The sequence below is a fragment of the Seriola dumerili genome, unplaced genomic scaffold, assembly GCF_002260705.1.
Source record: "Seriola dumerili isolate Sdu_G_001 unplaced genomic scaffold, Sdu_1.0 BDQW01000149.1, whole genome shotgun sequence".
Classification (NCBI taxonomy): domain Eukaryota; kingdom Metazoa; phylum Chordata; class Actinopteri; order Carangiformes; family Carangidae; genus Seriola; species Seriola dumerili.
In genome coordinates this window covers 4,167,802-4,186,017 of record NW_019174404.1, presented here as the reverse complement: position 1 = coordinate 4,186,017, position 18,216 = coordinate 4,167,802, and the positions used below count along the sequence as shown (strand labels likewise).

Here is an 18,216-nt window from a genome sequence, read left to right as displayed (position 1 = left end):
CTGCAACCCGGTCCACGTCTGTCCCGGCCCAGGAGTGGATGTCTGCAGTCGAGGCCGAGGTGGAGGCTCCCTCGGCTTTTCCCTTCGTCTCAGTCCGTTTCCTCTGGATAAAGTGCGAGCCAACTAGAAGAAGCTCATCCTCCAGCTTCTCCAGGTCCTTCAGAGCAGCGTCGTACACGATGTAAAACCCTCTCTGGTCCTGGGTGTGGATGAAACGCTCCTCAGTGCTGTAGAAATCATGCAGATTCTCCACCTCGGCAAACTCCATAAACTCTGAGCAATGAACCTGGAAAATGAAGAAGTCATAACACTGGATTAAAGCAAACGAGAGATTATGAACGCTGTATATTTTTACCCCTTTTTGAAAGTTTTTTTTTTTTTTTTCATGCTTATGTTTGTAATTGCATTATACCATGAAGACAGACAGGAAGATACTGCAGCTTCACTTTAGGCTGATAAAACTACTTCCACAGAATGCTTGGTGCTGCTTATGACCGAATCGTAGGAGGCAGTTTGAATTTTCTTTATTTGATCCAATAAATATATGTCAATACCCAAATATGTACTTTACATTTACTCTGAAAGGCAGAATTCATGTCAAACACACTAGTCTGCACCTTATAGTCAACTGGAGTGTTGTGGTTGTTCTGGAGCGAGCCGAGACCTCCTGCCTCCCCGCTTCCTCCTCTGGCTGCGTTCATCCAGCTGGTTTCCTCCGCCGTGCTGCACAGCTCTCCCTCCTCCAGCTGCAGACCTGCCAGGTCAAAGGTTAACGTCCTCTCCACAGAGCGCAGGTAGTTCAACATCCCAAGACACACGCGCTGTGGACGGAGAAACAAAGATAAAGATGAAGCATTTGCAGCAGTGAGAACCTTCCTGATCAGGCTCTCGTTTGAGCTCAGGAACAAAATGTAGAACATCTCTTATGTTTGTGAGTTTATACTTATTACTTTTTGGCCAACAACAGCCAGTACACACCTACAGACTGCCACAACCTGCTAGTGGTGCCTCACCTGGAGCTCTCGAAGCTTGAGGTGACGCAGGTAAGTCCGGGACAGGTAAGCACCTCTGGTTACGATGGGATCTGAGGCTCCTTCCTCTAAACTGTCGTCCAGACCCAGAAGCTGCAGACTGACAGGAGGGCTGTGTTGTAAAGCAGGTTCATACAACACCTGTGTTTTATTGCTTCACAGATGAATGAAAAAGTGGCTGCTGAAAAGTTTTTTTTATCATTTAAAGCTGCAAAGTTGCTCAGTTATCTTTTAATTTGCTCAACCCATAACTTTTAAATCTCAGTGTAGTGATCTTTCAAATATTTTTGCCTTAATCAATTAATTCTTAAGTCCACAACGTATCAGAAAATAATGTCAAATGCTTCCCAAAGACCAAGGTAACGTCTTCAGATTGTCTATTTTGTCTGAACAAATGTTAAAAAAAAATATATATATATAATGTTTTACACTTTTCTTAATAGGTGAAAAAAACATGGCTGTTGATTTATTCTCTGTAAAAAAAACAAAACAAAAACAAAACAAAAACCTTGCCATATCACATTGTTGCAGTCTTCTCTACAAAAATAAAACACACCATCCGTTTGTTGACCTTTGACTCTTCAGCCTCCTGATGTCTCTGTGTCCTCCGCCTCTGGATGTGGATGAGTGACTGAGTGTTTCCTAACAACACGAACATCATGTTTAATGTAGTGGCAGGACTCAGTTGTTTCTGTCTCTCTGAGCAGAAAACTGGATAATACATGCCTGAGGTAAACTCGCAGCGTTGTAAATGCTCGTCCAGATCTCGGAGATCTTCTGTCGTTTCGTCTTCCCGCTGTGTGAGGCAGAGGAGGCGGGTACGGACTGTGACTCACCAACATGGGCGCCGTGGTCTTTCAGAGCCGCAGCCACGTGGAGCAGATCGGACACCTGATAAGATACACGACAAAGTAGGAGATAACTCGACCCCTGATGCACAGCTCAAGCTTCATTATAAACAGGGGGGGTCTTATTTGTTATATTTGGAGCACAAGAAGAGCAAGGAAAGTTTTTTTAATTAATTTTGAATAATATCAAATGCAGCTACTTGTTTTAAAAGTTACAGTTCATCAGATTCCACTTCAAAGGAGACACCACATTGATTCAGAGCTAAACCTCTGTCCACCTGAAGAAACCTGCTGTGCATCCTCAGCAGCTCGTCCACACGTTTCTTTTCCTTCAGCTTCGTGACGAGCTTCTGCTGCCACGGATCCTGAGTGGGTTTCACCTAAAAAAAAAAACACAGTCCAAGCAGTCAATACCTGCTATCCTGCAAAAGAGAAATAGATAGATACCTCTTCCTGCCTCTAACACTTTAAAATGGATGTGAGGTGGGAGGAGAATCAGTTGAACTTCTTGTGACAAGGAGTCATGAGCACAAACTGTTTGTCTTTAGCAAAAAAGGTTGGATTCAACTGTTCTAGTTGACAAACCGTTTGACCACCTTTTAAATAATTATAGAATATAGTGCTATAGAATTAAGTATGTGGGTTTATCAGCTATTCTCTCAAACCTGAATGAAAGGGATCCAGTTGGCCTCCTTCCTCAGAGCCATGCTGCCACTCGTCCTCCCCCACTGGCTCTGTTTGACCTCTGTGCCGTCGTACTGAGGAAATGTTTTCATCTGCTCTTGTTGTCTGAAGATCGTCCTGAACTCCCTCCACACCTTGTGAGGCCAAGATTGGCCAGATGCCATTTAAATTCATAGCGGAAGCGCAGGCGCAAAGACTTGGTTGTATGTTTATTTGAGTGCACATTACCATGCTGAACAACTCCATCTCATCTGCAGTGGTCCTGAGTCTCCCAGCGTCATATGAGAGGTGGAAGTAGGTGATGAGCGACTGCAGCTCAGGTAGAAACTCCTCCAGGTGAACAGAGAGCAGGGAAACATTTTCTCCTGTCGTTGAACACAACTATCTTAAAACAGTGGTATGAAAATCTCCACTCAAAGCTACACTTTTCTTATCATCTGTTACTTAAACATCCCAGGTTGCATTTTTTCCTTTTTCAGGTTTGACATGATATGCCTGTGTTGACGCTTTTTCTCGGTTGGTTTTATTATAGTTACAGCTATTTTTTATTATGATTTGTTTGTTAATATTGTTTTGTTTCATTTATTTTTGCCCTGCGCCTAAAGTTAAAAATAAAATAATTTGATCCAAAGCAAGATTACAGACAACTACTGTCTAGAATAAAATAAAGTTTAGTCTTAATATTCATGATCCCCAAGGGATGATTTCGATTTTGATTTAAAGTTATCACAGATCATGGTCCCCAGAAGATCTTGGCAAGAACAGCTGACAGAATAATCTCATTATGAGGTCTGATTATTAGCTGTTCTGGGGTTTTCCATCATATCACATGATCTTCATCAGCAGGATGGAGTTTGCTCCATCATCATGGGATTGCAGATGTTCACACCTCCAGTGGTGGTGAGATTATTTTGCCAGTAAATCATAATGTTTTTGGAAACACGCTGACCTTTTCTCTGGTGCAACCGTCAGGCAAATGATTCCACTTAAAGACAAAATCAAAATCTAATGGACAAATAACCATTAAATTTACTTACAATATTCATAGTCCTCAGAAGAAAACCCTTTGATTTCGAATACTCGGACACTGGACGAGCTTTTCCTCAGACCAAAATCTCATTATCTAATCATCTGTTTATCAAATGGACAGATGCTCATGAATCTTGCTCTGCTCCACAGAGGATAAACCCTCTTCATTAAAACCTCAAGTGTCAGTACATTTTCAGCCTGCTGCTGCTTTGGCTCTCACCGTCAGTATGCTGAGTCTGATGAAAAGTTTCCTCTTCCTTTTTGGCAGTTGGCTGAAATTCTTCATCTTTCCTTTCACAAGCTGGTATATAGTGCAGCACCTGTTAGAAAAAATGAAATTAACCCCAACCCTATTTGAATATGCACTGATGACATGAAGTCAAACAAGTAAATCAGTATTTAAACAAAACACCAAACACTTTGGATAACAGAAACTGATCCTATAAAAACTGTCTGTGGGTTTTTTACCCTGAGGAAGTTGTGAACAGTCTGAACAGAGTGCAGATGACAGACCAGCCACCGGAGGTAAATGACCACATCGTCCTGAGTCAGCAGGTTAGCAGGGTTTCCTCTGCCGGTCAGGATCTTCTCTCTGCTCGCTGACAGCCTGCGAGCTCTCTGAACGGCGTCCTCGTACTCACTCGTCAAGTATGACACCTGATCCTGAGAGGAAACAAATCTGATGTGATCTGGTGAAATGAGAGAGCTGGAAAGTCGTGTTTAGTTGTTTATTTGGACAGTTTGGACAGGGCTATAGAAAACTGTTCTTAGACAACTGAGAGGATAATCTGCAGATTAATCAGCCATGAAAATCGACTGCAATAGCAGAAAATGATCTGTGACACAAATCAGTGCAGATCCCATTTAAGGAGGAACGACCAGAACAAAACCTCGATCCTGTCATAATGAGTCCCGATGACTCACCTTTAAAGTCCAAGCAAAATGAGACTGAGTTTGTCTTTTCATGCTGTCACCTTGTAATAAGGATAAAGCTTCTCAATGACGCTGGTGTGGCGACAAAATCTCCTCCATCTCAGCATGAGCAGATATTTGATCTGAGCCAAGTGATACGATCTGTCCGTATAAAACTGTGGAAAAAATTACAAAAGAAGAAATTAGTTTAAATTAGCCTTCTCTCATATATTTCGTATATTAGCTCTTTTTTCGTACATAAACTTTTGTTGTCAGGAGAGCTGGTGCTGTCCTCACCTGGTGCAGGAGAGGCGGCAGACTGTCAGGTGTGTACTCAAGACTCAAGCAGCTCTCCAGCTCTCTCTGCATCACGTCAGCCTGAGACTGAACCGGCAAAGCTTCAGCCACCTGCAACCAGGAGGAGTTAGATTCATGACCTAGAAATTGACTGATTAATATTCCTCAGCCCTGCAGACTCCCCTGGATAAAAATAAAAGATGGATTGTCTCACCTGAAGCCCCCTCCTCAGTGTGTGTTCCCTCTCTACGCGGAAGAAGGAAACATCTTTTGGAGGTGGAACAGAACTGGAACAAAACTTGAAATTAATTTTTAAAAAGCTCTTTGCCAAACAGTTTTTAAAGTGAGACGATGAAACTTTAAAAAAAAAATGAAATAACAAAATCTTACTTTTACAAATAAAAAGTTAAATTAAGAAATAATAAATGCATCCTTCCTCAAATGAACAAACTTAGGAGTTTTGCTGTTTCAGCCCTACCTGGTCTGGTATTACCAAGAGCTTATGGTGGCTAATGTTAGCAAAAGTTAGCTAGATAGCTACTGGGCAGAACCCAGACTTTAACACTCCTCTTCTCTTTAGTATTTACCCATATCACAGAATTTTGAGTTCCAGCCAGTTTTTTCAGCATTAATTACATGGCTTTTACTATTTTAAACAAATCTACAGGCACTGTGAGGGTCTGCTTTGGCACAGAGGTGCTTTAGCTAAAAGCTAACATGCTTCTGTTTGATAAGTGTAATATCGACCATGTTCACATATAAGTTTAGTGTATCAACATGCTAACTTTTGCAAATTACCACTAAAGACAAATCTGAGGCTGATTTGAATGCTGTCTTTTTTGCAGATATTTGATCATAAACCAAAGAACAAGACAGACTGAAATGTTGACCTGATGGTGGCACTAGAGGACAGGTTATGGAATCCCCAAAGATATAATACAATTCATCTTCTAGCGAACAGATTTAACAATTGGTGCCCAAACTATTTTGAAAATCAGCAAACAGTTACACGTTTTGATTTAATTTTTGTTACAAATTTATATTTTTACTTGCAATAAATTCTACTTGCCTGATTTAAGTTCCACCTACATGGCAATGGAAATAGTTTAAAACAGAAATGAAAGATTCCTCCCCAGACACGTTTCAACACATAAAAACACTCTGCTTGTATAATAAATTGTATCTTTAGTGCTTTTGCCATTAAAAAAACCACAAATACCTAATTAAAAATTCTTAAAATTACGTCTACTCTTTCCAATTACAAATATACAAATATTTTTTGTTTTAAAAGATTAACTGCTGGACACAGGTCTCAGTGTGGGTCCACTGGAGGTTTTCACATTTGTGTAAATTGGTATTTTGAACCTGGATCAGCTTCCAACCAAGATGTGATGTCAAAAAGTCCTGCTTCTACCTACATGTCTTAGACTCAGATTGAAGGTGAGCACAGAGAAACTTTTCCCACTTCAGCAGATGAATGTGAAAATTCTCTTCATCATCATCATTCATCCTGAACTGTAAACCTCAAATATCAAAGAGAAGTAGCAATAAACAAAAGAGCAAAAGATATTTTTGATTGGCAGACTTTAAGTATCTGGTAAAACACTAAGAATTACTTGCAGCTGTTATCAGGAATAAGGCTGTAAATAAAATAATAACCATCACCGCACATCATCACATCCACACCTGTATGATTTCCCTGCTCCGTGTGAGAATCCATTCTCCTCAATTTCCGCCCTGAGTGCTGAGAGCTGATGCGACAGCTCTGCCTCCATCTGCTGCACTCTGTCAGAGGAGGAAACTCTGTACACGTCACACATGGCAGATCTTCTTCTAGTTCACGATCAAAACATTTAGAAACTGGGAAGACTAGATTTGAAACATTTAAAAGATACACCTCCTTTAGTGCTGCTAAATCTCTGCCTCCACGCCGACTTGTTGTGGTGTCTCCATGGAGACAAACACCCATGCAGCCGGGCTTCCTCTCCTTCATCTGGACTCAGGCGGTGACTGCGTTTGATCTGTAGAGGGCTCTAACGTTACACTGGAGTCTTTCTTTTGTCAGGATAACATGATGTCAGTGCTGTTGGGCTTTTCACATACTTACCACAGCAACAGTCACGTGTAATATACAGAATATTAATTATAAATTATGCACAGCAGAGCAGTTGTTGAGCAGCACATACCTCAGCAATCACAGCTCCTGCATTCAAAAACCTTGACTTTGAGCAGGTCCATTCTTCTTGGATACAGTGTATGATTGGTGCTTAGCTCATGATGTGATTATCCAATAGCAAATCACCTCCACAGCGCCTGCAGAGTCAAGTCTGCAGCTGTGCAATTCCTCTAGGGACAGAAATACAAAAAGAAAGGTAGATCAAAAACTCAAACAGATATTCAGTGGTTCTTTAAGCTTTATTTACATGCACCATCTCTGATACAACCAAGATAGGAATTGGAATTACAACTGACAATGTCAACTTGATGTCTCTTTTTTTTGTAGGAACAATAGGAAGAAATGGAGAATGGATATTGGCAGTGAGTGTTACTCAAAATTAATGTAGAAAAAAAAAAAAAAAAGCTTCAAGTCAGTATTTTTATATTTTGAGGATGAAATGAAGCTACGAAACCATATTTGGAAGCACATTTGTGCAGAATTTATTTTTTCCTAAATCAAAAATTCAGCCATAGGGGTTAAATATTTCTGTCACATTAATGTCAGTTAACTGTAAGAGTGTGTAACATTAAGAATTTTTCTCAATAACTCTTATCGAGGACACCAATTTCATTGATCCGTTTGCCGTCTGTCCTGATCAATACCCAACTGAGGTGGTCAAAATGTAGGCGACAAACCGTTAACATAAAAGTGCTTTTACACAGCTCTAACCCAGTATACATGGGGTAAAACATGCAGGATCACAATAAGAAAATTAAATTAATAAAACAAATTTTAAAATGATAGAGTTCAATTTAGCAAGGAGACAAACTCACAAAAAAGTAACCTCCTGCTGGTCCTACAAAAACTGTGCTGATGTCGATTTCTTTTTTTTTTTGCCCTTATAGCACTGGCTCCTAATATTTATACACTGTATATCCTCTTATTTCCACTTCTTTAAATGCAGAAATATTTTGGCAATATTTAAAATACTGTGGTTGCTCCTTTCTCAAATGACAAAAATGGCTCTAAGATACTACACATCCTCCTCTCACAGGGTTAGAAACACTATTTTCCCCAGCACCTGCTGTAGTGCTGATAACAAAACGGGAGGCAACTACTGACGCTCCGTCTGCAGCCACTCCCTGCTATCTTCTTATTTATAGCACCAAGAACTCCTTCGAAAATGAACAAACTCCAAAATATTGTAGTCGAGTGCTGTGGAGTCTCCAAGTGTGGTTTCTTTAATCCAAATAGTCCTAAGTGTTCACTAATGTAAATGGTGTCAACTATGGTGTCAACTAGAGCGAAATCATGGCCTTAATTCTGTCCTAAACTCTGTATACTGAACAGTACTTCCAATATTGCAGTAAGTGGAAGAGGAGGAAGAGGAGGACAAGGGGAGGCGGGAAGATGGTGAAAAGGGATCTGCAGCAGAAACACCATATCATCAAGACTTCAGTAATGCACCTCTTCTGAAGGAACAGAATTCACAGTAATGTCACTAAAATCACAGGGTAAAATTTGCTAAATAAAAATAAAACATTACATACAAAAACCACACAATGTAGATCAGTTCACATCTTGATAACATATTAACCTCTACAGATTGATATTTGGTGCATGACTTGGTGCATCAATGGGGAAAAAAAAAAAAGCTTTTCATTAACATTTGTTTTAAATCTTTTAGTCCATTTAGGCTACGTCTCTCAAAGAAACTTTAAAAAAACAAAAACAACAAAAAAACAAAAAAACAAACGCTTGTCAAGTATCCTCCACTGGAACGTAATAATGTAACATTCTCTGCAGCTTGTTTCTGTAAACAGGCTGTCACCCCAACAACAGGCTGACAGCTGGTTTGGCAAAAATGTTGGTTTAGGTATGAAAGGGTGTGAAAGAGGAGAAAGCAGGGTGAAAAGATAATAATTCATCTTCAGTTTCATGTATCACTTTGTGATACGAGTGATTCCCTGAGACTAACACGAGTTGATGCTTTTCATTTAGTTTTAACAAAACGTCCTGTACTTCCAGTCAGTACTGTTGTTCACACCGCCCAGGCATTGATCTTTTTAAAGAATTTTCTTTTTCCACTGTGAAGACACTATTGTGTGTCTCAGACACTTAAAATACAGTACCCAACTTAATGCCTCACATTAAACAGAATGGAAAAAAAAAATACTACATGAATACACTTTTACATACTTCCTTCCCTCTACTTGCACAATGCAGGACAATGAAACCAAATTTACATTTTCCCCACTTCTCTTTTTTTAATCATGCTGCGCTCTGACAGAGCTTCTCAGCTTGGGACCCAGCTTTGAGGCGAGGTCTGTTTTGAGCTCGCGAAGCTTCCTGAATTCCTGTTGGCGTTCTGGGCGGAGGTGAGGCAAGAGTCGAAGCTGAGGTCCAGGCAATCTGCGTCCATCAGTTCATTGCGGATGATGGAGTCCATGTCGCACTCCAGGCTGCCATTGAACACGTCGAGGTCCAGATCGGCAGGAAAGCGGTCCTGGCCGGACAAGCCAGAGCCGAGCTGCATAGAGGCGTTCTTGCTGGGAGACTTCAGGTGCGGCTGCTTGGTGTCGGCGTGACTGGCGTCGTTGTCAGAGGTTGACAAGCCAGCTTGCCAACCAGGCACTGAAGAGCTTTGGGCCTGACCTGCACTGGTGTGGTTCACCAACATGTGGTCTTTGCGCAGCAGCATGGCGTTTCGGCGGGAGTTTTGCAGGGCAATAGCGGTGCTGGCCTGCGACATCAGCGGGTCGGACTGGGTGAGCATGACATTGCTGTGGCTGTGGGAGTCCAGACTGAGCAGGTCCTGCAGGGTCTGGTGGTCGCTGAAGTGCGAGATGCAGGAGAAGGTGGTCTGCTTGTTCTCCTGAATGGTCTGCATGGGGGACTGCCGCAGGCTCGTGATGGACGGCGGGCTGAAAAGGGGGTTCGGCCCGTAGCTGCCAGAGGGGCTACCCAGACTGCTTCCTGAGCAGCTGAAGGTAAACACTGAGCTCCCCTGACCGTTTGCTCCGTTGTCTTCCTCTCCAGGAGGAGGCTGCTGGGATGCTGTCAGGCTGATATTGTCTAAAAGGTCGTCCATCAGGTTGTCAGAGAGTCCATCGTTGAGGTTCATGGTACCTGCCAGGTCAGAGAGCCCTGTGGGCCCCGTGGACGGGGACATGCTGCTGGGACTGGAGTACAGCATCGGGGAGAGGGGAGAGTCATCATCAGGCACCTCATCCAGCTCCAGGTTGGCCAGGATCGGGGACAGACGACCGCTGAGTGTGCTGGCATTGGAATTGGTCCGGGAGCGGAAGTCTGTCCAGGCGTCTAGCTCATCACTGCTGCGGGAAGTGGGGCTTCCTGTCCATTTGGAGAGGCTTGAGGAGCTCTCAGAGCTGCCATCTTGAGCGGCCTGCAGTGAGGCTTTCTTCTTGGTGGCGCGGCCTCGGGCTCCTTTGATGTACTTACTGTTATCCATGGATACAGCACGTCGTCGAGGAGCTTTGCCTCCTTTCCCACCTTCTGGGTTGACCATCCACCAGGAACTTTTTCCTGTCCCTTCATTCTGGACTTTCACAAAACGACTGTGGAGGGACAGATTGTGTCGGATGGAATTCTGCAATGAAAATGGATTTAAAAAAATTAAATGCATGTTCATATTTTTAAAAAGTATGTCACAACATGATTTCTAAAGCACTTTAAAAAATATGGTACCACATATTAATGATTTTAAAGGAGAAATACATGGGTTTTTACACAAAAGGCAGTTATGAGTCATGAGGAAAACTACTCAGCCTGTCCTGTAAAACTAATTGTATAAACTGTTCTGTGGTTTTGGAGGAGCTTTGTCAAGTCTGGGAAAATAACTTTGATGATGTCATCATCCAGGCTTGGGCTTTGAGACAACAAAATTTAACAAAAAGCCTCTGAAAAATGTGGCCGCCTACCAGGCAGTGAGGGTCTGATGAAAACATGCGATTGATTGCATTACTGGAATTGTAGGAACCTGTACTATAGACTGAAAGTCAGAGTTTCTTGGTTTCTGTTGCATCGGTTTTGACCGTTCAAGCCCCCAACTTTATTCAAGAACAGTACTAAATTGCTACAGTATCCATTTAAGCACATGGGTGTTATTTTCATAGTTTTGGTCATCAAAAGTTTAGATATCATTGTAGTCAGTAAAGAAATTGCTGAGATCTGGGAACATGACGACATTGCTTCGATGAAGTCTAACAGGACAAGAGACACAAGACGGTCAGGCAGGTTGTATTTGTGCCAGATCATCACAACTACTGCGAGCGGAGGTAAAACTGAAAGCAACAACGCCAAAGACACAGCACGCACAATAACGACACGTATGGTAGGTCAAAGATGAACCTGATGCAGACTGCTTAAAACTGACTTTGGAAACCACAGTTATCACTACAGGGTCCATTTAGTACTATTCTGGAGCTTTCAATCATAACACACAATCTCCCTGAACACGTTAGTTATAGATGTTTCAATTTGAATGAACCTTAGACTCAAATTAACTTTCAGTCTTTCCCCTTTTAAGCTAACAAGTCCTTAAAGTCCTCAGAGAAATCCAAGTTTGAACATCTGCAAGTCGATGTAGGAAAAGTATCTATCATCTAGCTGATGATGATCAAAAGCTGAACAGTTATTGAATGGACCTTGTGGTTTTCTGGGGAATGCTAATACAGCTAACCAGAATTTGTTTAGGAGCTATCTGATCGTCTGACTGCTCATTTTATTGCCCTGTTGGATTTCTTTTTAGCGGTGCCACAACGTTGCCAGATCTCAATAATTATCTTGATTAGTGAAGCGTCATTATCAAAGTAGAAAAGGATGATGAAAACTATGAAAAAGAGGATTTATACTTGTGCTGTGTGCCGTCTTCCTCCCTCAAGAGAAAAAATCATGTCATTAAACCAACTATTAAAACCAAGTACTGTGAACAATTCCAACACTGCAGTGTCTTCTAAGAGACACTTTTTCTTTGCACCTCACACTGTGACCTATTTCTGGCTGCTCGGAAAGGTCTACAGGATTTCCCTGGAGATGTTCCCAACCATGTACAAAATTAAACAGCTGGAGCCTGCACGGCTGGCCCACACTAAGACTCACTGTAGTAAGTAAGGAGAAACTCTGCAGTGACCTCTGCAGCCCAAAGGCCAACTTCACTGGGAGAGGGTCCAGCATAATTCTCTTAAGCTTGAATTAACTTGAGTAAACCGAGGTCCTATTTAAATCCATCTCTCAGAAGATTAAACTAATCAAACACTAAACAAGCACAGCACAAACAAACTAAAGCTACACAAGTCTGCCCAAATAATGTGGACCTGTGGAGGCAGCTGTGGAGGCAGTTGATCTCCAGCTTTGTGATGACTAAAAGATCACAAATGAGTGTTGGCCACAGTTTTCCTCTAAATGCAATGAGTCAATGGAATGACCCGCTGACATCAAACTTACAGCAAAGCCCTCGCTCAAAGCCAATTAAAGGATTGGGCCAACCAGCAAACACTTTCATCAACAACGAAGCACATGTGACTCAGGTACCTCATTACTTTTCTGTTTTTCAGCTGGCTTTGCTGCTGGCTTTTATCAATCATTCAGAATTAACCAATGATCTCCTGTGTGGGCTTAATTACAGACTTCAAAGGATAAGGGTGGTTTTATTGTCAAATCCCAGAAAATGACCAAAAACAACCAAGTGCTAGCTCATCTTTCAGTACTCTGACTTCCCAACACTGTGGCACTCAGCTCCAAGTTCATTTGTTGCTGTAGCCAGCAGCTGTTTAGCTTAGCTTAGCATAAAGACTAGAAGGAGAGGGAAACAGCTAGCCTGATACTGCCCAAAGGAAACAAAATCCACCTACCAAAGCTCATTAATTAACACATGATATCTTGTTTGTGCTAAACTAAGCTAACTAGCTGCTAACAGTAGCAACATGAGAGTGGTATCGATCAAGGCATTCCTTTAGAAACATGTCACAAATACATAGTTTAATTTAAAAACAGCTGGACACTGTCGTTTTTTAGGAAATATTACTTCAACGGGAGTAGAGAGTGCATTTTTTGGGACTATTTTTCAACTGTGGATTAATATGTAATAGAGGACTATGTAGGTTTCGTGTAGCTGATCCTACATACAGTCAGTGTGTATGTTGATCATAATGATAGAGCATGTCACCCATGTATCAGGCTTGGGATACAAAAACAGTAGTTGTGAGTATAGGATCAATTCATTGATAACAATGAGAAAAATATAGAATTTCACCTTATCCTTTCATTCCTGCTGCCGTGTTGGGCTTTGGCCAAACCCTGCACATTTCCTCCCACTTCAGCTGGCACATATCCATTTCCATTAGCTGAGTTTATAACGGGAAAGCTAGGCTCATAATTAAAAGTAGATAAATCTCTGATTGTTTGATGAAGAGTGCCAAAAAGATGAAGAGAGAACTCGAAATGTCACAGCAGTGCAGGTGTTAATAAAAACACACAGGGAATCAACTCACAGTGTTGAGTTTTGATCTCTTTCATCTTTCTTTTGCCAGCACCTGGGACTATAGGGAGGATATGGGTGATTTTAGTATTTTCACGTTCTCTAAAAGGTTGATAAATGAACCTGATGGAAGAATCTTACTCTAAAATCTGCATAAATCTCCCTTAAGACAAGTGGATATAAACTGGATATAAGAGTATAAGAACAGACAAGCTGCTGCTGCAGTGAAGCAAAATTCAACACCACTTGCTTGCTGAGGAAACATCTCTAAGTCCAAATGGACCGTTTCCACTGACGCCAGTGCTGCAGTGACTTAAGGCAATTACCTTGCAACAAAAGAATATATTGGAGAATAGTCATTCTTCAAAACATGGATGCTTTTAACACCACTTTGCCAAATGTCCCATGTGTTAGATTTGGCTTTTTAAAAAGAAGTATGAGAGGTTGAATAAAGGTTGTGTGCCAAGAAATACATCATCAGTTCCATTTTAATGATCTATGATTTTAATTTCCCCCTAAAAGCAAATTGACCAATATTTGACATTTTGCTTTTCATAAATTTACTTGATTTCCTACTAATCTAATTATGTCAGATTGTACAATACAGGTCCAGCTTGTGATTGAATTTGTTGCCTTATTTCACTCAAACGCAGCTTAAATGTAGGAAGTCTAAAGTGCTCCCAAATCTGAAAGTACAGCATCACTTTTAACTCTAGGGCGGCCATTTTTTTTTTTTTTTTTTTTGCAATTTTCTGACATTTTATAGAGGCACAGAAATGTTGCTATTGGCTCACCATGACTGACCAAATGTAACTTATATAGAAACTGTGAATTTCATGACATTGATAAAGAAACAATTCCCAACCGTCTTAACACGTTGATTCATCTCTATTGGGTAAGCTCTGACGAATCAAAATAAACAAGGTTTCGCTTGTAGATGTATTTCTTCAGAAATGCTTTAAACTAACAACGAGCAAGATATTTGATATTACCATGTGTCATTAGGGGATGTACACCCTCAGCGCACACATGCTAAAAGACAAATGCTGTTAATCATCCCATGACCTACAGAGAGTGAACACAATAACAGCAACACCTGTCCTGTTCAATCCAATGCAATTGAATACAACAGCCCTGCAATAAATAAATAAACCTTAGTGACACTTCAGGTTTGGCTGAGGCTGTCAGAGAGGTTTTGATTCAACTCTGTGCTCATTTACAGGGCCATAAATTGCAGTGTTGCTGTGCTGGATTGTTCTGTATTAAAGCAGATGGATAAAATAGCTGTTACATCTTGCAACATAACACAGTTCAGTATAATATCATAATATATAACATCATAATGTACCACACCAATCAATCCAGTCCTACATATGCAACAGAAAGTTGGTTTTAAAGCTTCGCAAAGGCTGTTCTTTAATTACAGTGCTGCTGATTTTGAATAAATGACACGATGTACTATAGGGACCTTGCTATGGTTCAAGATATACAGTAATCTGGACTGTGTGCAAAACACAACATTCCTGTTATTTCCTGAATTTTTAGAAGGAATGTGCGGCCATGTAGGAGGTAAAACTACCAGCCCTGCTCCTTAAAACAAACAGCCAGTGGACATAATTGTATCCATTAAGCTTTAGAAAAGAGTTAAATTTTCTGGTTGCTGCACAGGTCCATACAGTATGAGCCGCACAGCATAAAATCAAATAAAATCACAAAGAGCAAACTCCTGCCTTCCCCTCCCCCACACAGTCACAGCACTGCTGCAATACCCTTTGAGCAATGCCTCGGTCTGAACGGGGACTGGAGCAACGCCAGTTTAGCCAGAGCCAGATCCAAAGAGAAACACTGAGCTTCTCTCACACTGCTACACATTGACCTACATAATTTATAGTCAGCTGATTGATTCTTGTGCCCGGGCCACATGAAAAGACAGTGTGGCACACAGCAGGGCTGAGCCGCTGCCTGGTCATCCATATAGGAAGCTAAATATTTAGTTTGGATTCACAACAATGAGGGGGGGGGGGACTATCCTCATGTTGGAGCTACAGATGAAGCCAGTCATTGAATGTGGCGTTATCCTGTTTTTTTTTTGTGTGTGTGTTTTTTTAATGGGAGTGAGACGTGTGACAGCTCTGGATTTACAACCCCACAGTCCAGCTGAGAACATTTTTGCACACAGTCCCCTCTTGCAGATGACCAACCTTAAGCTGATAGCTGAATGTCACACAGCTACAAAGCATCTCCTAGGAAATGCTGATGTCAGCTCTTCTGAAACCCTAACATTAACCCTTTCCTCTGCAAGCCACTGTCTGTCTGCAGCCACCGAATGCATCTGGTGGCAAATGAGCATCGGAGCATGAATGAAAACTGACCTCCATTAATCTAAAGAATTAACTAACCAGCTGATTCTGTGCAGATTAATCAGTTATTAGCATCAATTTGGTTCTCATACAGATTGCTCATGTTTTATACCCTAATTCTGAACATGCCAAAGCAACGTGACAAGGTTTTTTTTTTTTTAAAAAGCACAATCTTCACTGTTACTGTAATTTCTTCATGAAGAAACTCCCTGGAATCGGCCTGCATCCCACATCCACAGTTGTGTGGGATTACAAACCTATTTCCAGAGTTTTTCTAACCCCCCCTCCAATCTAAATCCTGCAAAGCTCAAAGCTTTCATCAGACTTGATTCCATGACAGATGAATTGGTTTTCCAGGCCTGTACTAATCCTTAAAATCAAACAGAAGCAAACAGGGCCCCACTGAAGCTTGTATGAAGCCCCTGTGTAACAGTGTGACCAGTTTGTCTGAAAGTGAAATTAACTTTGCATTGCCTGTTCCGTGTCTCGACTTTCATACCCACTACTTTGTTTTTACTGGATTAGTGTGCACTTTGATTTGCTTTTTTTCCTTTAGGTGCAAAAGTAATAATGCGTGTAATGTGATGCACGTTCTACTACAACTGTAGTCTTGTATTTTGACAGCAGCTTGGGTCATAAGTCATTTAACACCATGTGCCTGTCAGGCAGCCACACAGTTCCCAATTCCCTGCTGATTATCTCTGACAACCAAATATACCTGATGATAATAAAGCTAAAAATATAACCTGAAATTCATCCTGTATGTGGTGGTGTCTGCAAACAACACAGCCACTGTTTGTACCCTGCTCCTCCATCTCTACATTAACTATAGCTGTGTGCATTGTGTCTTTACATGACCACAGTATGGTCTTTGTTATGATGACAGCACCAGCATGTCACCGCTCACCTTCCAGCCAGCAGAGCTATTGCTGTCGCCTTTGTCCTTGAAATATGGCACAGACCTCACCATCCAGTCATAGATCTGGGACAAGGTCAGCCTTTTCTCGGGGGAGCTCTCGATGGCTTGGGTAATGAGGTCTGCATAGGAGTAGTTGCCCCAGGCGTTCCTGCGGGCGGAGGACTTCCTCAGCTGCTGGGAGGCAGAGCCGCCCAGAGCCGCGGCGGGGGTATGCGCGGAGGAAGGCGAGCCGTCGGCGGCCTCCTCCTTGCAGGGGCCGCGCTGGACCTCCACGGGCTGGGAGATGGAGCTTCTGCTGCTGCTGCTGCTGCTGCTCTGCTCCCGGGCTTTAATAACACCACAGCTGGCTTTCTGAGCAGCGCCGCTCCCCGTGCTGCCGCCCTCATCATCCTCTTCTTCAGGGATTACGTCAGTGTCATTTGTCCCGGGTTTGCCCGCACCAGACTCCGGTCGGGGCAGGGGCCAAGTGCAGGACCGTGGCCGCTTCTGAGGCTCGAAATCCGGATCTATCTCAACGTTTAAGGGAGGCTCGTCGCCGATGCGCGGCGCCTCAGCCATGTTAATCGCAATATCTCGTTCGTTGCACAAAGGGTTATAAAATCACTCGGGTCGCATTCCATCAATGTTGTGTTCAGGCTTCAGGGACACTTTATTTACTATGCACGATATGCAAATGTCCAGCCTGCAGCCCAGTCCCAGCACGTGTCTGTCTATCTGTCCTCCTGCAAGGCGTCTATCCGCGGCACACACAGCGGATCGGGCTGACCAGCATTAACAAAACATTGCCTTTTCTCATGCACAGCCCACACCCTGACCAACATGCATTGCAATTTCGCGAAATGTGGAGTTAAAGATAGGAAGAGTCCGCGGAGAGTCTTGGAGGAATCCAAACGGCGTTCCTTTACTAAGCGCCCGCGTCCTGCACCGCGATCCTGCGACGTGCATGCCAGAAGAAAATGAAAATGACTTCATCTAATGTCAGCACATCAGCTTTATCATTCCGTACACAGCTGCCATCTTGACTATTTCCTTTCCCAAGTCCTTTATCATCCGTGCAGAGAGCTGCCAGTCGCCTGAGCAGTGCGCTGCTGTCCAGATACCATCAAGGCGGAGATTGGTTTCTCAAGGCCCTGCAGCTTATTTAAAAAACAAAAAAAACACACACAAAAAAAAAAAGGACTTCTAGAGAAATGTGGCGAGGCACAAAACCGCCATTTCAACAACTAAAAAAGATAATGCATTCTGGCTGTAGATCTGTGTCATCTTGAACAGACCAGCACGGTGTCCTCCGTGTGGCCAGCAGCAGCCTGCGAAGACACTTCATTCAATCTGCTGCTGCTGTGGTTGGTGCAAACGCTCCGAGTCCAAGAGAAGGGGAAAGGGAAAAAAAAAACACGATCCTGCCCCCTGGACCGCACTGAAATTAAAGAGACAGTGTGGACATGTCCGCTCAGCAGTGACATCACTGTCCTCGGTCTT

The 18,216-nt window shown here is 42.4% G+C and overlaps 2 protein-coding genes across 2 annotated transcripts; both read right to left on the bottom strand.

Annotated features, from left to right (window-relative positions):
- Positions 1-1,712: 1,712 nt before the first annotated feature.
- Positions 1,713-6,621, bottom strand: LOC111225723 (putative uncharacterized protein C6orf183). The gene is made up of 10 exons (XM_022750744.1): positions 6,488-6,621; positions 5,016-5,088; positions 4,802-4,912; positions 4,567-4,680; positions 4,061-4,255; positions 3,813-3,912; positions 2,792-2,928; positions 2,545-2,697; positions 2,158-2,259; positions 1,713-1,922 (listed from the first exon to the last, which is right to left on the bottom strand). The coding sequence occupies exons 1-10, from the start codon at positions 6,619-6,621 to the stop codon at positions 1,713-1,715; spliced, it is 1,329 nt and encodes a 442-aa protein (XP_022606465.1).
- A 589-nt stretch (positions 6,622-7,210) lies between these two features.
- LOC111226193 (forkhead box protein O3-like) lies at positions 7,211-18,027 on the bottom strand. The gene is made up of 2 exons (XM_022751302.1): positions 16,726-18,027; positions 7,211-10,569 (listed from the first exon to the last, which is right to left on the bottom strand). The coding sequence occupies exons 1-2, from the start codon at positions 17,293-17,295 to the stop codon at positions 9,256-9,258; spliced, it is 1,884 nt and encodes a 627-aa protein (XP_022607023.1). The 5' UTR covers positions 17,296-18,027; the 3' UTR covers positions 7,211-9,255.
- Positions 18,028-18,216: the final 189 nt, after the last annotated feature.

What these genes read in the sequence shown, in the direction of transcription:
- LOC111225723 (XM_022750744.1), bottom strand. Translation starts at nt 6,621, where the DNA reads ATGTGTGACGTGTACAGAGTTTCCTCCTCTGACAGAGTGCAGCAGATG. An exon ending in TCAGACTCAGCATACTGACG is followed by an intron (nt 2,929 to 3,812) that starts GTGAGAGCCAAA and finishes GTTCAACGACAG; the next exon opens with GAGAAAATGTTTCCCTGCTC. An exon ending in ACTGGATCCCTTTCATTCAG is followed by an intron (nt 2,260 to 2,544) that starts GTTTGAGAGAAT and finishes TTTTTTTTTTAG; the next exon opens with GTGAAACCCACTCAGGATCC.
- LOC111226193 (XM_022751302.1), bottom strand. Translation starts at nt 17,295, where the DNA reads ATGGCTGAGGCGCCGCGCATCGGCGACGAGCCTCCCTTAAACGTTGAG. An exon ending in ATAGCTCTGCTGGCTGGAAG is followed by an intron (nt 10,570 to 16,725) that starts GTGAGCGGTGAC and finishes TTTTCATTGCAG; the next exon opens with AATTCCATCCGACACAATCT.